Here is an 18,001-nt window from a genome sequence, read left to right as displayed (position 1 = left end):
CAGTCAGTTAAAACACTGCATATTCCCTCAATCCTATACACACTAAAGCACAACCAACATAAAAAGGGGGGGGGGGGACCTTTTTGCAAACATGTAACCATGGAGACAGCATTTTATTGAATGAGTTTGAATAACAAAAGCACTGCAAAGTTTAACAATTTGACACCCGGTTAATTTTTTTTCTATAAAACGGGGCATACGAAAACCTGAGCAGGGTCACATCAAATCAAATTGATAATTTCTGAAGCATCTTTGGTTTAATACGTCTTAAAGGAAAATTTAATATATATACGAAAAGCCTAAAAGATATTTACAAATCATATACAACATCCATCCCTGTGCTGTTTGAGTGCCGTTTCTGCATATTTTCCTAAAAAATCTCTACAAAAGGAAAATAAAAAAAAACCCTCATGTGCTTGAATTCGTATGCAGTCAGCAAGAAAACACATTTAAAGTGCATTACATATCAGTAGTCTGAGTGCAAAGAATAATGGAGGTAAACTTTGACAGGCCGCATATCATATAAAGGCATCCTGTACATTTGTCTTATTACACAGTGTAATGAGACATTTAGGGAATTCAGGTGCTGTAAAACCTTTTTTAAAGTTTGAAATAATAGATGGATTATGTGTGACATTCAACTGAATTGTGTGTAGTATGATACAATGTGCACAATATACTATATATGTTTAGTTATGCAATAAAGTGTTTAGTTGCACATAGTGAAGTTGGACTTAATCATCCGTGGGCTAAACGGGTGCAAGCTGTTATCAGGGATTCGACCAAGTAAAACCTCGATTGAGTCGCTACATAGAGTAGTTTGCCAAAGTGACTGAGTCACTGAGTTACACAGAAATTAAAGCAGACCCAGCACAAAAATAGTAAGAATGTGTCAGAACAGGTCGCACAGTAGTCTGATATTGTACGAACAGTAATAACAATATTTTAAAGAACAGTAATTGATAGCAAGTTATTTGTAAAAACACTTTTAACGTGGCTAATGTCTTTTTGAAGTGAAGAGAAACAAAACACACAAAAGAAGAAAGACATTAAAGCTTGGAAAAAAAAAACTTAGTTTGGCATTTTCACAAAGTGCTCAGAAGAATTGGGGGACAAAAAAACAAAAAAAACAAAAAAAAACACCTCGCCAGGCATAAAATTCAATCCAAGGATACCAAATAATTGCAAAAACAAGCAAACACTGCAACATGTCTGGTATTTGGCAGTCATCTAATTAAAATATACAAAAACATGAATGAAATTTAAATTAAAAACAAACTGCCACGTTTATCTACAAAATCATACAACATTCCGTTAGTATATTAATTTCACACCCTGCAGCTGTCGGGCTGATCAGTATTAACAGTGACATCATAAATCAACTCTGTTTGTTCGAGACAGGTGTTTGAAGGTGTTCAGTCCTAACACTGAAAGACACTGAGGCTTGATTTCGCCTCGTTGCCGTTTTCCGGGCTGCATGCAGTGCAACGTTCAGTCAGTCTCTGCGATCATGCTGGCGCTGTCCGCTTCGTCGTAGTTCCTCCGGTAGCGTACTGTAGAGGAGTACCGGTGCCGGGTCTTTTTATACACGACGAAGATCACGACTGCGATGACACAAAGCAGCACGATGATGAAGAAAACCAAGGCAACAGGAGTACCTTGTGATTCTGAAATAAAAGAATGAAGGATATAACTGAGCTTTTAGAAGTATAACAGAAATATTCAACTGTAGAAGTATTTAAAATAACTTAGAAAAGAAACAATCTTAGGAAAGAAAACATACTAGGGAAGTTGTATAAAAATAAACAAATGTAGCGGAATTACCATAAAGTTTGATTTCTTTCATAATTTTCCAATACAGTGGAACCTCGGATTACGAGCTTAATTCGTTCCGGAAGTGGGCTCGTATTCCAAAACACTCTTAAACCAAATTTAATTTTCCCATAGGAAATAATGGAAACTTAAATTATTCGTTCTACAGCCCAAAAAAATAAATACATAAATATAATTAATACAAAATATAAAGTAAAAATAAAACAAATTAACCTGTACTTTACCTTAAAAAAATGTAAAATTAAACCCCAACAGATAAGGGTTTTCGTTTGTGCATGCATAGTGTATGTTTATTTGGCAACCTGAGAGGAGGGGGGATGAAGGGGGGCTCGCTCGCGTTCACACCCCCCTTCTCTCAGGTTGCCAAACAAACACACAAACTCCCTGCCTTACACAGACACAAACACGCAAAAACACTGCAGGCACTAAGACCCAGCAGGGGAGACGATAGGTCTCGGCTTTACAGCTCCCCTTCTCTCAGGTTGCCAAATAAACACACAAACAGCGACAGTTTTCAAAGGTGAGGAGCTGTTTAATTTTTGTTGTTGTTGTTGTTTTACTTTACAGTAGTAATCCCGTTAGTATGCACTCACGCGAGTGTTTTAAAACGGTTTTAAAAACGGTCTCTCCGTTAATGTGTATGTGTGTGTGTGTGTGCACGCACGCGGCACACACATCTCACACACACACACACACACACACACACACACACACACACACACACACACACAGCGCGTGTGTGTATTCACCCAGCAGGAGAGACGATTACCTACAATTCTGCTGCAAGAGAGAGAAAAACCGTTGGCTCACTTGTGATGACGTAACGCTCGTTGTTAAAACAAGAAGCGCATGCGTGAAACATGGTACTCGGTGCTCGTTAACTAAGACAATGCTCGTTTTTCAAGTAAAAAATTATTTAAAATTGTTGCTCGTCATGCAAAACACTCGTAAACCACGTTACTCGTAATCCGAGGTTCCACTGTACGAACATTTTATTTTAGTTAAGTATACGTAATAAGTACAATTAGTGTTCAAGTCAAACCAGGACTTATGTACAGAATAACAGAACACGGTTATGAGAGCAAAATATCTTACCCCTACTACACTAACTCACTCATCCCAGCATTAAAATCAAAATCCTGTCACGGCTGCTGTTATAGGAAATTAATCAACAGCTTCGCAACTATCATATTTGAAAATTCAACAATGATGTCATATGTACGGTTTGGGAAGTGCAAAACAAAATAAATTCAAAAACAAAATAAAATAAAAAAACAAAACAACAAAACTGAACACAAAATAACATTCTAAAACAAAAAAATTAAAACGAATACAATATAACTAATCAGAAAACACAAGGACATATCCAAAAACAAATTACCAAATAAAAAATACAACAACAAAGATTCACTCAAACCGGAAAGGGTAAGTATAGTTCGCAAATTAAATTCTTATCGCTGATTGGATGAGACATCTGTCACTCAAGACATACAAGAAGTACTATCAAGTAAAGTTAGAATTATTTTTAAAGACAATTTTAGTCATTTAACACAACTTAATTGACCAAAGTGCTGTATAATTCTAAAATACTGAAATGAAAACTGAAATGAAAATGCATCTAAATGTCTGTGTGGCTGCAGCACTACCTGTATATTTTAAGTGACAGATGTCTTGTCCAATCAGCAGTAAGAATCAACAAGCCAAAAAAGGTAGGTATGGTTTGAGAATTACATCCTTACCGCTGATTGGACAAGACATCCGTCACTCAAAATATTCAGGAAGTACTGCAGCCACACATAGGAACGTTGATTCTTACCACTAATAAAAATTATTTAATTCAAACTATTAACAAACTATACTTACCTTTTCCGATTCGAATAAATTGTTGTGTTTTCTCATTTGGTATTTTGTATCTGGATATGTCGTTGTGTTTTCAGATTTGTTATATTGTTTTCGGTTTTGTTGTTTTCGGTTTGTTGTTTTGTTATTTTGTTTTAGAATTTGTTATTTTGTTTTCAAATTTGTTATTTTGTTTTTTAAATTTGTTATTGTTTTCGGTTTAGTTATTTTGTTTTGCACTTCTCGGCCACCGTAAATATGAGATACTTTCTGTGAATTACACAGTATCAGTGCTGTCTCCAGACAGACAACAGCTGAAGAAGTGAAGATGCGGTGCAGAGGACTCACTTGCAGAGGTCTTGCAGACGGTGCGGCTGAGGCTCGTGGAGCAGTCCGCTGTGCTCCACGTTCCGTTTAGAGACACCAGGACGACACAGTCATGGGGGGGCCTAAAGCGGCCCCAGTTGGAGAAGTCCAGCTTGCTACCATCCATCCACTCTAAGGTTTTATCTGTGAACCAATTAAATGGTATTTATTCTGAAACATTAATTTAAAGCAACCATTTGTAAAAGATGCCGTAAAAGGATAGTCAGTTCTAATGTTGTACATTTTCGTTGTACCTTTATCGTTCTGAGTTAATCCCAGCCAAACACGGGTTGTGGCAATTGGATTTTCCGCAACGTGCCGTGTGACAAAGTCATTCTCATCCATGCTTTTAATTGTTAAGAGCTCAGAGGAGGGTTCTAGACAGCATAAGAGAGCACAGTGTTAAAAGTATTACGGACATGATTTCAAAACATGAGACAAAATCCATTTAAAAATAGGTAGAATTTCCACAATTATATACTGTGGAACCTTGCATCATAAGCACAAATCATTCCAGAAGCAGGCTTGTATTTCAAAAATCGTAAATTAAAGTGAATTTCCCCATAAGAAATAATTTAAACTCAAATGATTCGTTCCACAGCCCAAAAAAATGCATAATATAATTTAATACATAAACATAATTCATACAAAATATAAACTAAAAATGAAATAAAATAAATAAAATTAACCTGCACTTTAAACCTTAAATAAAAAAAAGTAAAAATAAATCCTGACAGGTAAGTGTTTCCGTTTTTGCATGCAGGCACTGTGTGTGTGTGTGTGTGTGTGTGTGTGTGTGTGTGTGTATGTAGCTAAAGTAAGGGAAGAGGAGGAATCAGTCCCTCCCCTTTTCTTGTCTTACACAGTAACACTTCCTCACATTCACACTCACACATTAACGGAAAGACTGTTTGATCAGAAAAATTAGCAAGGAACATCGCCAACAACTCTCGCATGAGCGCACGCTAATGGAATCACAGTTGTAAAGTAAAAATAAAAAACTAATTAACCTGCACTTTACCTTTGAAAAGAATCGTGACAGAGCCTTGTTTCTGTGTAGAGAAGAGTGTGTGTGTGTGTGTGTGTGTGTGTGTGTGTGTGTGTGTGTGTGTGTAAGGGCGAGAGGAGGGGTGTGTGTGTGTGAGTAAAGGGGCACAGTGTCAAATTACGCGTTTGCACATAACGTCATGCTGACCCAGGGAAAGAAAGAAAGGGGATCTTTAAGCTCTAATGAGACTTTCTTTTGGTTTTCACGTGCGCGCATACATGTGTTATAATACTGTACACACAAACATACAAACACAAAATTAAATGTTTTACGCACACATACGTGGTCACAGTGTTATAGTAAACAGGACAAAAACCGACGCTTGGTGTTAAAATGCATGCGTGATACATGATACTCGGTACTCGTAAACCAAGACTTGTTCGTTTTCCAAATCAAAATTTACTCACAATCCAATCAAAAATGACATTTTTAGTTCATAATGCATGGTAAGAGACAAAGATATTGTCAACTTACATGGGAATACACATCACTAGACTGCACTTCACAAGGATTTTAAAACAGGTTTTAAGATACATACCCAAGTCCTTACAAACGTTTTGCGCATGCTTATTGGAGAAGACCGAGTTGTTGTACATGGTCATGACAATGGCGTAACAGTTTCCTTTATACTGCAACCATGAAACCTCTCTGTTACTTTCAGGACAGTTATCACTGGACTGAGCTGCGATATGAGGTGCTGGCAACAAAAAAAAAACAAGCATATTAGAAAGTTTGATAGATCAAGTGATACTTTACTTAAGTGCCGAAACTCCTGGGATTTTCGGCTGTACTCTGGGAGTTTACATTGAAACAACAACCACAACAAGAACAGTGTTAGTGGTAGCTCTGTGCCATTTCTGGCTTCACAGTATAATAGGACATAGGGCTTTGTGTCATTAATCAAGCTACATGAGGTTATGTTTGTATACAGTAAGTGTATTTTACTTGGTTTGGGGTTGTAACAAATGGCACCCTCCATCTCAGCAGAACAGCTGACCGAACTCCAGCTGCCTTTAGGGTCCACGTACACGCATTTATCCTCTGAAACAGAGTCTGTACTCAGAAACTCTTCAGGTTGAAACTGCAACGCCGTCCCGTCTGACCACTCGTAAGGCCAGCCGTTGAACTGCAGAAACATCCAAGATTCCATTAACACCATTATGTTTATCAAACCTCATGTTATGTTACACAACAAGCACTACAACTTACATCGAGTCTGGAAAGCCCAATCCAGAGAGGAAATCCATCTCGTTTAGCAATCAGTGCCATATCTGTGTTGGTCGTTTCGTTATGAATGCTAACAAGATGGCCGCCATCAGTGTTGCATTCCTTTAGCGCTTGATACCAGTTTAGTTTCTTAGCAACCAAGCGGAAGCTATAGCCAGATGGAGTTTTTACATCAACCGGGTCCTTCCGATGCTCCTCTTTGGGATCTTTATTAAAAAAAAAAAACATAGTCAAAAATGCGTCTTTGGTACTTTGAGTAAGACCTCTTGTGTTGTTCGCTGTTGTGAATTCACGTCTTACCGTTTTCTATTTTGCAAACCACAATGGACCTCTGCTTGAAAGGTTTAAAGAAGCTTTCATTTTCATACAGGTACCATTCTCCAGACAGACTGAGACCAGCCATGAAGGGCTCTGTGGCTGTCGGTCGTCCCCCTTTCCAGTTGGAGTACTGAACGTAGGTATCGTCGTACCATTTCAGTTTCCCATCTATAAAACAACAAAAGTATAACACTCACTCTCTCACTCCCTTTAACGCTTATACTGTACAGGGTCACAGGAGGCCTGGAGCCGATCCCAGGGGACTCGGGGCATGAGGCGGGGTACATCCTGAAAGGGGTGCCAATTCATCACATGGTGCACAAGCACACACACACACACTACGGGCAACTGTAAATGGCTTTAGACTGTGCAAGGAAACACGAGCACACACCAGTGCCTGTACTGTGTGAGTGAGTGTGTGTTGGCATGTGTGCTTATACCCTACAATGGATTGGCACCCCCCAGCCCGCTCCCCCCGCCAAATGCCCTGAGTTCCATGATATGAACTCCTGTACAAAAATAAGAAGATAGTTAAAACAAATAGAGTATTATTAAGTATGACTGATAAGTACCTTTCTTGTCTCTGTACATCCCCAGCCACACAAATGAAGCCAGGTCTCTAAAAGGCTGAAGCTGTGTCCTAATGAATTCATTCTCCTCTTCATGCCGAATAGTCAGAATGTCACCCTTTCCAACTAAGATCAGGAAAAAAAAAAAAAACATAAATTGTTGCTGATAATATTTATGAAACAAACTGCCCCTTTCTCCACGTTTGCTATATTTTGCAATTTGATTCTACTGTATAGTAGATATATCGTCACAATTTGATATTTATTCACTATTCAGATTTTTTTTTAAACACTGACCCTTCCCATAACTCATATCTTAGCTTTGTTCAACAGCTTGACAACTGAATTTAAACATAAAACATTAAATGTAGCCCATTCCTTATACCATTACTTTTCTCACTTAAAAAACACGAGCAGCATCTAAACAATATCTCTGTAACACACCATAATTATTTTTTCAAAACAAACTTGACAATTAATTCTCTCCTATTACTCGGATGAAAATGTGTAAATTGTTCGGAGTGTACCACCTGAGCTTCACCGCCTCAAAAACCTCCAAAGTCTCAAAACTCAACTTTATAGTGAGCGTGCAAGGTGTGTGATTGCTAATTTGTGCTCGTGGTGTTTTGAGACTGGTGTAAGCTGGTGTGTATTGTGCGGACAAAACTGAGACAAATTTATTCACAGAGTTTGGGGAATTTTAACATGAGTAATCTTTTTTTCACAATCACAGTTGTGTAGTGTTCCTGGGACTGACAATGTCTTCCTGAAAGACAATTCCATGAAAGAAAAAGAAAAAAAAAGAGAAAGCAATTCCATATTTTTTTACCAAGAGAGCAAAAAAAAAAATCTAATTTAGCTCTTCATCAAGATTAACACTCATCATCTCTGAGCAAATGCTTTTCTGTTTATAAATTTGTACAATTCTAATAATCATAACCGATAATATGCTTAACAAAAAGAGAATGCGTTTTTGCTTGTTTCCAGAATCACATGTCCTCTCCAGCCCAGATTGTGAATATGCTGATTTATGACTCAACTGATGGCTGTTTTTTCTGCGTAGGCGTTTGGTTCAGGGTGTTCATCAGTCAGTTAGTTAATTTCACAATGCTTTCAGAGACTGCTGATTTGTGACCATAAATATTCATTTAAGTATAAACCATACCGAAACTCTGGCACGTCTTCCGCTCGCTGCCCTTGTCATGCTCCTGCCATCTCGAAGCCTGGAGCAGAAATGTGTAGCAGTTGTTTTTGAATGGTATCCAATTGGGTCCATTGCTCTCATGTGGACACTTAGTTTGTTTAGAAGGTATGCTGTTATCTAGTTTATTTAAAAATAAAAAATATTTAGTTATTCCGATTACAAGTGAGCATATACTTATGTTCATAAAAAGTGTTTTTGAAATTTTCCGACCTTGTGGCTTGCCACAGATAGTCCCATTAAGCTTCTCTTCACATTCTGTTGCCTTCCAAAAGCCATCAGTGTCCATATAAACACACCTTCCTACAACCTCGTCTTGGCCCCAACGACTAAACACGGTATGACTGTGATCTGTCCACTGGTACAACTTGTCCTGAGAAGGTAAAAATAAAAAAAATTATACCAAACTTGAAACTCTATAAAGTGTTGCACTTGTTTGTGTGTGTATAACCAAGTATGTGGCATTTTCCTCATACATCGTTACTGAAAAGTCCGATCCAGAACGGGTACTGAGCTTTGCTGACAAGCACTGAGAGCACAGCTTGCTGGTATGTGTCAGCCACACTCGCCAGGTCCATTCCATTCGTCTTACATAATGCCAGAGCATCGTACCAGGTCATATCGTTCTTCAAAAGCACCTTAAATGTCTTATTGTTGGCTTTAAACTCATGCTCAATGATGTCAAATTTCTTGTGCTTATCTAGGAAAATAAATCAGACCAATTGGATATTAAATCAACCGATCAATCATCTCTGCTAAATAAACTGGAATATCTCAAAAGGCAGAAGATGTACACATGGACTACCTGCATAATGCTGGCAGATAGCAACGGGCTGCTCATAAGAACAGGAAGTGTAGTCCCAAGTGCCCAACATGTCCGAATGAGGATCATTAAACATATAGGCGCAAAGCTCCAAACCATCCTGCTCCATTAGCTGTACAAAAAACAGACAAATGTAAGAAAGTTTGTCTAAGTATAAAGTGGAAAATACAGTGTAGTAGGTAGTGGAACTGTATCGAACACTTGAAACACAGGAATACTTGCATTGATGTACATAAGACGCAGCTGGCCGTGGATCAGTGGGTTAAAGTTCTGGTACTTGATCGGTGTGTTGTCCACCCATAGATTGTCCTTCAAACCTATCCAAAGCTTTTTTGGTCTATCCACCAGCAGGGTGGTGATGAAGTCTGAAAACAGAATCGAGCATAAACACTAGTGCAAGAAAAAAAAAAAAAGAAATCATATTGCCAGGATTTCCTGACTCATCTTAAACTGAGCTCCAACCAAAAACAAACTTGCAGAAAACATTACGTTTAATATGCACGGCCTTCTGGTGCATGTCGCAATCCTAGGTTGTTCTCCAACATAAACACGAAACCTGGTTACTCACCCTGTTCGACTTGGTCTCGGATGGACAGGAGACTTCCTCTCATGGTCTGACACACTTCGTTAGCTGCTTTAAAAGTCAAGACCTGAGGCTTGATCACTGTGTAACACTGTAAAACAAAAAAACGTATGAAAAAGTATGAAGCTATGATTTTAACCCATGCAAGGCAAACCAGATGAGTGGCAAACCTTGTCCCTGAAGGCTTGCTCGCTTTGCTCGCATGGCTTTCCGGAGGGCTGCGGTTCTGGAGTTCCTTTCTCTGAGGATGTGACGTTTATTGTTTCGCACACAAATGGCTGTTTGGACTCGCATTTTATCCGGAAATCTGTAATGTGATGCGGTTACTGGTTACAGATGGACAGGCAGAATGATTACGATAATGAAATAACTAAAAAGTGTCATATATTTTTCAGTACCTGGTGAAAAGGATCCAGGGCTAAATGAAGTACATCTGCCCAAGAGCATGGAGTGATAGACATGCAGACGAGCGAGCCTAAAGAACAGTGATTAATAAAGCAGTATTAAGTAAGTACGGGGACCTGCATATTGCTTTTTGCTATCTGGATTTACCACCCGAATTCATGCCGCTCACCTAACAGGAACAAGAGCACCAGGTTCACGGAGGTCCACCCACCAATGCTCAGTACCGGCATGCTTCAAAGGAAAGAAATTATAAATGAATAAATATGGCTGTATGCTTTAGAGGTGGCATTCTGGCATGGAGCATGAGGTTGCAGATTTGAGTCATACCTTGTAGAGATGTTCACGCAGATGCCTCGCCGTGTTTAATGAAAGAGGTGTGGCTAGTTTGCTTTTGTTGCTGCTGCAGTACATGCTCGCCTCTTCATAGGACAACCTCGTATTGTTTACAAACCAGAACTCCTGCCCATCCATGAATACCGAGGTGTCATGGTGGCCGTCTGCAAAAGTACACAATAAAATAACATCAGCTTCCTTAGTGTGAGATGTACGCATTGTCTGGGAAGAGGGGGAAAATGTTATACTTCACCTGGATTATACCATTCGGGATTCTTTGGGGTTTGACCTGGAAGACATCAAATAAAACAATTACGCAACTTTAAACAAGCATTAAACAAAGCATTATGTCATTACTGCTAGACAGCCAAAATTATTAATGACTGATATAAACATACTTGTGCAAAATCTAAAACCCTTCGTTGTTCGTGCATAGCTTACCTCGGGGGATCTGACATACCCACTCCAGTTCAGCGTCACAGTGAAAGGCTTTGGGGTAAAACTGATTGGGACCATCCGTCGTCAGGAATATGAACAGCAGTAGGTATCTTTTTCTGAGAGACTGGTTACAAAACAGAGACAGAGCATGCACAAAAATAAAAGACTGAACAGTGACCTTTTTTTTTTAAATTCTTTTTATCTAGCATTGGTGAATTCTCTGATCGTAATACTAGCTTCAACTAAAAATCACAGGTGTCAACAAGTGTTCTCTAGTAACAAACGTCTTCTGGATGTACGTGTAGAAAGATGTTTTAATATTTACTTAGCAATATTGGAAGTCTCTAATATAAGCATTGTGTAACTGTCACTGCTCCAGTCTGACACTGGAACATTTTTAGGCCAGAATGTTTTTCTGCCTCTTTATAGCATGACAACCTACAAGATTTGTTTTGATAAACCTAAGAGATAGAGAGAACAAAAAGACAGGGTGGTGAAGCTGAGACAGTGGTGGCTCAGTAGGCTATGGCACTGAATTACTGATCAGAAAGTCGAACATTTGAGCCCCAGCTCCATCGTGTTGCCATTGTTGGACCCTTGAGCTAGGCCCTTAACCCTATCTGCTCCAAGGGTGCTGACCTTGTGCTTCAGTTACGATGGGATATGCAAAGAAAGAATTTCAGTAACGTACAGGGGTTGGACAATGAAAGTAAAACATTGGCCAATTTAGTGTTGGAGGTTTCATGGCTAAATTTGACCAACCTGGTGGCCAAACTTTATTGATTGCACATTCCACCAGTAAGAGCAGAGTGTGAATGTTTAATTAGCAGAGTGATACCACAGTTTTGCTTAAAATATTGCAAAGCACACAACATTATGGGTGACATATCAGAGTTCAAAAGACGACAAATTGTTGGTGTGCGCCTTGCTGTGACCAAGACAGCAAGTCTTTGTATCAAGTATCTGTATCGAGAGCTACAGTATCCAGGGTACTACCAAGAAGGACGAACCACATCCAGCAGGAGTAACTGTGGACACAAGAGGAAGCTGTCTGTAAGGGATGTCCAGGTGCTAACCCAGATTGTACCCAAAAAAAAACATAAAACCACAGCTGCCCAACTCACTGCAGAATTAAATGTGCACTTCCATTCCTTAACTCTCCTGTTTTCATCAAAGCTGTTCAATGTAGGGTCAATGTACTGTACATGGCCGGGCTGCTATAGCCAAACCTTTGGTCACTCGTGCCATAGCCAAACATGTATTATTCTCTGATGAGTCCACATTTACCGTTTTTCCCACATTCAGAAGAGTTACAGTGTGGAGAAGCCCCAAAGAAGCATACCACCCATACTGTTGCATGCACAGAGAAAAGAATGGGGGTGGGTCAGTGATGGTTTGGGCTGCAATATCATGGCATTCCTTAGGCCCAATACTTGTGCTAGATGAGTGCGTCACTGCCAAGAACTACCGAACCATTCTGGATGACCATGTGCACCCAATGGTTCAAACATTGTATCCTTAAGGCAGTGCTGTGTATCAGGATGGTAATGCACCAATACACACAGCAAGACAGGTGACGGAGGAGTGCTTTAATAAACATGGAAGTGAAGTTGAACATCTCCCATGGCCTGCACAGTCACCAGATCTAAATATTAAGCCACTTTGGGGTGTTTTGGAGGAGCGAATCAGGAAACGCTTCCCTCTACCAGCATCACATAGTGACCTGGCCACAATTCTGCAAAAAGAATGGCTCAAAATCCCTCTGGCCACTGTGCCGGACTTGTATCTGTCATTCCCAAAACAAACTGATGCTGTATTGGCCTCAAAAGGTAGGCCCTACACCATACTCATAAAATACTGTGGTCTAAAACCAGGCGTTTCAGATTCATTGTCCAACCCCTGCATATGTGACAAATACAGGCTTAACATAAATGTGTTCTAAGCAACCACCCCAGCTACGAGGGGTTTTAAGTCAAACTGGGACTAGTGATGAAATTTTTCATCATTGAAGGCATAAAACCGAGTGACATTTACAAAAGTTCAGTATGGTATTGAGGCTCAGCCGCAGTAAAACATCAAGAAATGTTTTAAAGAAGGCTGTACGTCCGTGAATGATGATTCCGCCTCGGACTTCACTTTAATAATTTCTTTGAACATTTAGCGTTAACATTTACACCTGATCCTTGAAAGTCGGAAGAGATGCATCTGTCTGTGGAAACTGTAAACACAATCATTCACCAACACCACTTGCACATTACAGGAACTCGTCCGGGAGTTATTGCTGCGTTACCCATATAGTCCTGACATGGCTTTAAGCCATTTCCACATGTTTGGGTTATTAAAGAAGTTCCTGGGAGGCCAGTGTTTCAGACGTGATGAGGCAGTCTGATCATGGCTACGACGTACTGAGAAAACTTGAGGAAACGACCTTGATGGTATCCAAGCACTAGTGAAACACTGGGATAAGTGCATTAGCGTAGCAGGGGATTATATAACGTGGTGGTTATATTACTGTAGTGTCATTCTGCACAATGAAAAGTCCTGGTTTGAATTCAACAGTCCTTGTAATTTGATGTCCTTAACATTAAAAAGCACAACATGATGTCATTGTATGAACTTAGAATATGTGGCAAGTTTTGGATTATGGATTATGTGGGATACAATTCCTCCTGTCATGTTTTATTCCTTGACTAATAAACCCCAGCATAAAGCACATAACTGCCGAACTGTACCACAGGACAGCTGTGCTTCATGTAACTGATATTCTGGTGTTCTGCATTTCTTGAGATCTCCTTGAGCTCACCTTGAAGGCAGTGCAGTCTCTGTTATACTCATCGTCTTCATGAAACTCCCCTGGAAATATCTTCATGGATACCTGGAACACAGCAGAGAGTTAAGACATGCCATTTGTAGTCTGTAAAGGAAGAGCAACTAACATGTCTTGTGAACTGTAAACTATGAACAATTCAGAGACTTCTGGAGCAGGTATCAGTGATCTAAGTAACTCACAGGCTGACCATCACTCCACTCCCATCGGTTGTCATTGTTTGGATTCCTCCGATTTAAGCCAACCCAGAAGTAGCGATCGTCACTGCAGAAGAGAAAATGTAATCAGACGATATAATTAATGATTCACAAAAGTTGTTGTTTCACACTCATAAACAGCGTGTGAAATTTTTATGGGCTGCCCTTTCTTTTTCCTGCCATATCCAGATTCTATGCTCTTAGCAACTATATACCAAAATACATAATTTACCAAAATGCTGGTAAGTTTTTAATTGTTTTAACTGTATTAAATTTGACAATGGAAAAATACTATTTGTTTTGTCAATTTACTGCCAGACCTTTATGGTTTTAACATTTTTGTTATAGCGGTGAAAAAAAAATGTTTATTCAATAAGCTACTATTCCATTTGAAAGATTTAAATCAACCAGAAGTTTTATTCACACAGAAACTTGTGTCCAGGTTTCAAGCAGTTTTTATAATGTCCTGTCTAAAATGTCTTCTAAAATAACTCAGAACTTAGGCTTAGGTTCACATTATCAGCCTATAAAGTAACTTTTTTACCTTAATGTAACAGATCGGATGCTGTTTCAGAAGACAGACACATCCTCATTCGAGTCAGAAAAAAAAGTCTCTTGTATTTATGTGAACCGTTATGACACGCAAATCTGATCTAACCAAAGAAATCATAATTGAGCACTATGGATTATAATGTAAATATAGCCATGATCTGGCTCTGTGATATGAACCTCTGTTCTCCTTTCTATTACATCTGATAGTGTCTCACATAAAGCAATCATTTCTGTGTTCATTTACCGTTTTAGTAAATATCTCACACTAATATCTGTACCGAGCGTTGGATTATTACAGACTGTTCGAAATTCGAAATGAGGGTTTGAGCTGCGAGTTTAATATTTTTGTGCATTATTTCTCAATTATTTTGTCTGTCAAAAACAAACAGGGTGCCAATAGAGGAGTTTTACTTGGAATTCAAATGTGTTGCTTCCTTAGACACAAGAAATGCAATAACCAGTTAATAAATTTCAAGTCTGCTGGCAGCATGTACAAATATCGTCAAGCACAAAATATTTAAGCAGTTATGCAATCTATCTCTAAAAGGTTCTAAACTTTATCATTATATAAACATATTGCCATTGCTGAAAGACAGTGCTCTGTAGCAATTTTGTGACTTCTCACTCTCAATGCCAACACTCACACTCTGAAATGTTAACGAGTAAATAAATAAATGAATGAATAAAATTAATTAAAAATTAATTTCAAAAAAATATGTCCTTCATATGAAAGCAAAATCAAAGTATGCAACAGCCTAGAATGGTAAAGCATATAAAAATGCTCTCATTTTGGGAAGTGTTAAGAGCCCTTGGTCAGTACTTTTTTTTTTTTGGTCCTAAAAAGGCCAAGGCTCTATAAGCTTTGCACATCTGGATTTGGGCGATTTCTCCCTTTCTCTCTGGCTCTATGGGAAACTGAACTGCCATCTACAGGTCTTCCCATAAATGCGCTATAGGGTTCAAGTCGGGGCTTTGTCTGGGTCACTGATGTCCATGCAGAAACCTGTGAATGAAGTGACGTGTTAAAAGTTCAGCCTTTACCCTAGTCTCGGTGCAATCTGGAGCAGGTTTTCTTTAATTGTGACCAGTCTGAGCAGCACCTCTATAGCATGATACTACCACCACCATGCCTAACTGCAGGGATGTAATGAAAAGAATCATAAATATGGAGTTAATTATGTGCCAAAATTTAACAAAACAAACACAATCTGCTTTGCAAAGAAAAAAACGACTCTCTCACAAATGCAGCGTTTTGCAAACAAACACAATCTGCTTTGCAAAGAAAAAAAATCAACTTTCTCACAAATGCACCCAACTTATGAATATGAGTGGAGAACAGTTTTGAGGTGTCCATTATATATCCAGACAGCCAGACATATTAACAATCCACTATCTTTAGGATAGAGCTCTGTAGGGGAATACAGTTATATCAAACCACAGTTGCATTTTAATTAACTATTGAAGGCTGAAAGAACTGCCATTGGCTTTTCATATTCATAACGGACGTATGCGACATGATGCATCAAAATCTTTTATAATTAGTGATCATATCTACATTTAAATAATCTGTGTCTGTAGTACAATCCTACATTGTAGACAGTTGTTTCAGCACAAGGTGTAGATACAGTAAGATGCAAGAATCATTGTATTAGACTGCATGAAATTTATGAAACTTTTTACAAGCAGGTTTGTAATAGAATTCTGTCTGTAATTCAGTATGTTAACTGTTCATTTATAGCTTTCCCCCCCCCCCCTTATAACTTTGTTAAAGATTATTTAAATGTAGATATGATCACTAATTATTATAATTAAAATGCAACTGTGGTTTGATATAAGTGTATTCCCCTACAGGGCTTTATCCTAAAGATAGTGGATTGTTAATATGTCTGGCTGTCTGGATATATAATGGAAACCTCAAAACTGTTCCTCACTCATATTCCTCAGGGACATAAGGGTAAACCATATAAACACGTTGTACGAGGTCTCGGGAAAATAGAGTAAATTGACCGGTAGCGCCATCTGCTGTTTTGGAAGAGGAAGTTGCTCCATTGCATTTGAGAGAAAATACGTTGGGCGCATTTGTGAGAAAGTCGATTTTTTTTCTTTGCAAAGCAGATTGTGTTTGTTTGCAAAACGCTGCATTTGTGAGAAAGTCGATTTTTTTCTTTGCAAAGCAGATTGTGTTTGTATGTTAAATTTTGGCACATAATTATCTCCATACATGAAGAGCATAAAAAGATCCCTTTTTGTCTGATGAGACCTAAAAAAAAATGTTTCTCATGCTCTCAAAAACCTTTAAGTAACTGAACCAAGGGTCTGAATACTTCCTTCTGACATTATCATTTCCTAATCAAGCGTTTCAATACAAGCCCAGGTGTTTGTATGTGTGTGACTTGATGTGTTTTGTTACCTAATAGAGTCTCTCATAATCTCATGGAGAAAACTCATCTCCTCCTGCTCAGTGAAACTTGGCAGATGAGCTCCCAGTGCCTCACAAAACTGCTCTGCCTCTTCCCACGTGCGCTTACGACTCACTCTCTCTTCATTGAACACCTACGTATGCGCAAACACACATGGACAGCAGCATGAAGTAACTGATGTGTGATTCTCACCAAGCCACGGATACAAACAATATGACGTATACAAAAAATATGTGCAAACCTTGTAACAATACTTCATTCCCTGTCTGGAAACCCAACCAGGAGGGCAGGTGTCATTGAGATGAGGGTCAGTTGGTGGAGTCGGGGGAGTAGGTTCAGAAGAAATGGAAATCTTGCAGATACTACCGGCTTTAAATTCGGTGCAGTTCTCCACAGTCCATTGACCCATTGGCCTTGTGGACATCACCACACACCCTCCTGCTTTAGCTGTAATAAATATATAAACACACACGTATAAGCAGCCTGTAGTTGACACTTTTTCAGAGACATATGTACTGTCATTTTAAAATTCGTATCATATTCTTATCATATGTGACAGAATCTAAGAAACTTTGCTCAAGTTTGCTCAACCTGGTTCTCCCCATTTCCAGTTGTCATACGTGATTTTGCTTGCTTTCATTCTGCCTTGTCCATTCTGGCTGATCCACTGGTACTCTCCTGTGCCTTTAGTGTCCTGAAGCCCAGTCCAGAAATACTGCTGCTTACTACTTGCATGCTCCTTTAGCAGAGTGTTAATGAAAGCTTGCTCAAATCTAATTAAGGGACAGAACGTGTGAGAACGTCAGGCACACGGACATCTCTACTGACCTTGTCTATTGTTTCATATCCATCTAAACGTTTACCTGTCATTAATGATGAGTTTACAGCTGTTCTTATAAGAGACTTCCTGTGTGTCAACTTTGTAACAGAAATTTTTATATCTTCTCCAATTCTATATAAAAATATAGAGAAAGGAGTCTTTACATCATCTTACTTTTATATAGTCTTAGTTCTGCTTATTG

The 18,001-nt window shown here is 38.9% G+C and overlaps 1 protein-coding gene across 1 annotated transcript in view; it reads right to left on the bottom strand.

Moving 5' to 3' along the window:
- Positions 1 to 251: 251 nt before the first annotated feature.
- ly75 (lymphocyte antigen 75) overlaps positions 252 to 18,001 on the bottom strand; it is a 36,229-nt gene continuing 18,479 nt past the window's right edge. Inside the window, exons 10-35 of the mRNA XM_053513731.1 lie at positions 17,843 to 17,931; positions 17,571 to 17,752; positions 17,221 to 17,426; positions 16,970 to 17,112; positions 13,993 to 14,074; positions 13,787 to 13,858; positions 10,987 to 11,107; positions 10,799 to 10,834; positions 10,540 to 10,709; positions 10,382 to 10,443; positions 10,206 to 10,282; positions 9,978 to 10,114; positions 9,793 to 9,898; positions 9,447 to 9,589; positions 9,207 to 9,336; positions 8,878 to 9,101; positions 8,615 to 8,774; positions 8,366 to 8,521; positions 7,204 to 7,326; positions 6,614 to 6,799; positions 6,296 to 6,519; positions 6,032 to 6,212; positions 5,625 to 5,783; positions 4,293 to 4,415; positions 4,021 to 4,182; positions 252 to 1,667 (exon numbers count right to left, since the gene is read on the bottom strand). Of these exons, the coding sequence (XP_053369706.1) occupies positions 1,492 to 1,667; positions 4,021 to 4,182; positions 4,293 to 4,415; positions 5,625 to 5,783; positions 6,032 to 6,212; positions 6,296 to 6,519; positions 6,614 to 6,799; positions 7,204 to 7,326; positions 8,366 to 8,521; positions 8,615 to 8,774; positions 8,878 to 9,101; positions 9,207 to 9,336; positions 9,447 to 9,589; positions 9,793 to 9,898; positions 9,978 to 10,114; positions 10,206 to 10,282; positions 10,382 to 10,443; positions 10,540 to 10,709; positions 10,799 to 10,834; positions 10,987 to 11,107; positions 13,787 to 13,858; positions 13,993 to 14,074; positions 16,970 to 17,112; positions 17,221 to 17,426; positions 17,571 to 17,752; positions 17,843 to 17,931 (3,630 nt within the window). The 3' untranslated portion in view covers positions 252 to 1,491. The remainder of the gene's footprint in view (positions 1,668 to 4,020; positions 4,183 to 4,292; positions 4,416 to 5,624; positions 5,784 to 6,031; positions 6,213 to 6,295; positions 6,520 to 6,613; positions 6,800 to 7,203; positions 7,327 to 8,365; positions 8,522 to 8,614; positions 8,775 to 8,877; positions 9,102 to 9,206; positions 9,337 to 9,446; positions 9,590 to 9,792; positions 9,899 to 9,977; positions 10,115 to 10,205; positions 10,283 to 10,381; positions 10,444 to 10,539; positions 10,710 to 10,798; positions 10,835 to 10,986; positions 11,108 to 13,786; positions 13,859 to 13,992; positions 14,075 to 16,969; positions 17,113 to 17,220; positions 17,427 to 17,570; positions 17,753 to 17,842; positions 17,932 to 18,001) is intronic.

Source organism: Clarias gariepinus, chromosome 15 (assembly GCF_024256425.1).
Source record: "Clarias gariepinus isolate MV-2021 ecotype Netherlands chromosome 15, CGAR_prim_01v2, whole genome shotgun sequence".
Classification (NCBI taxonomy): domain Eukaryota; kingdom Metazoa; phylum Chordata; class Actinopteri; order Siluriformes; family Clariidae; genus Clarias; species Clarias gariepinus.
The sequence above is the reverse complement of the archived record's forward strand: the minus strand, read 5'-3'. Positions and strand labels throughout refer to the sequence as shown.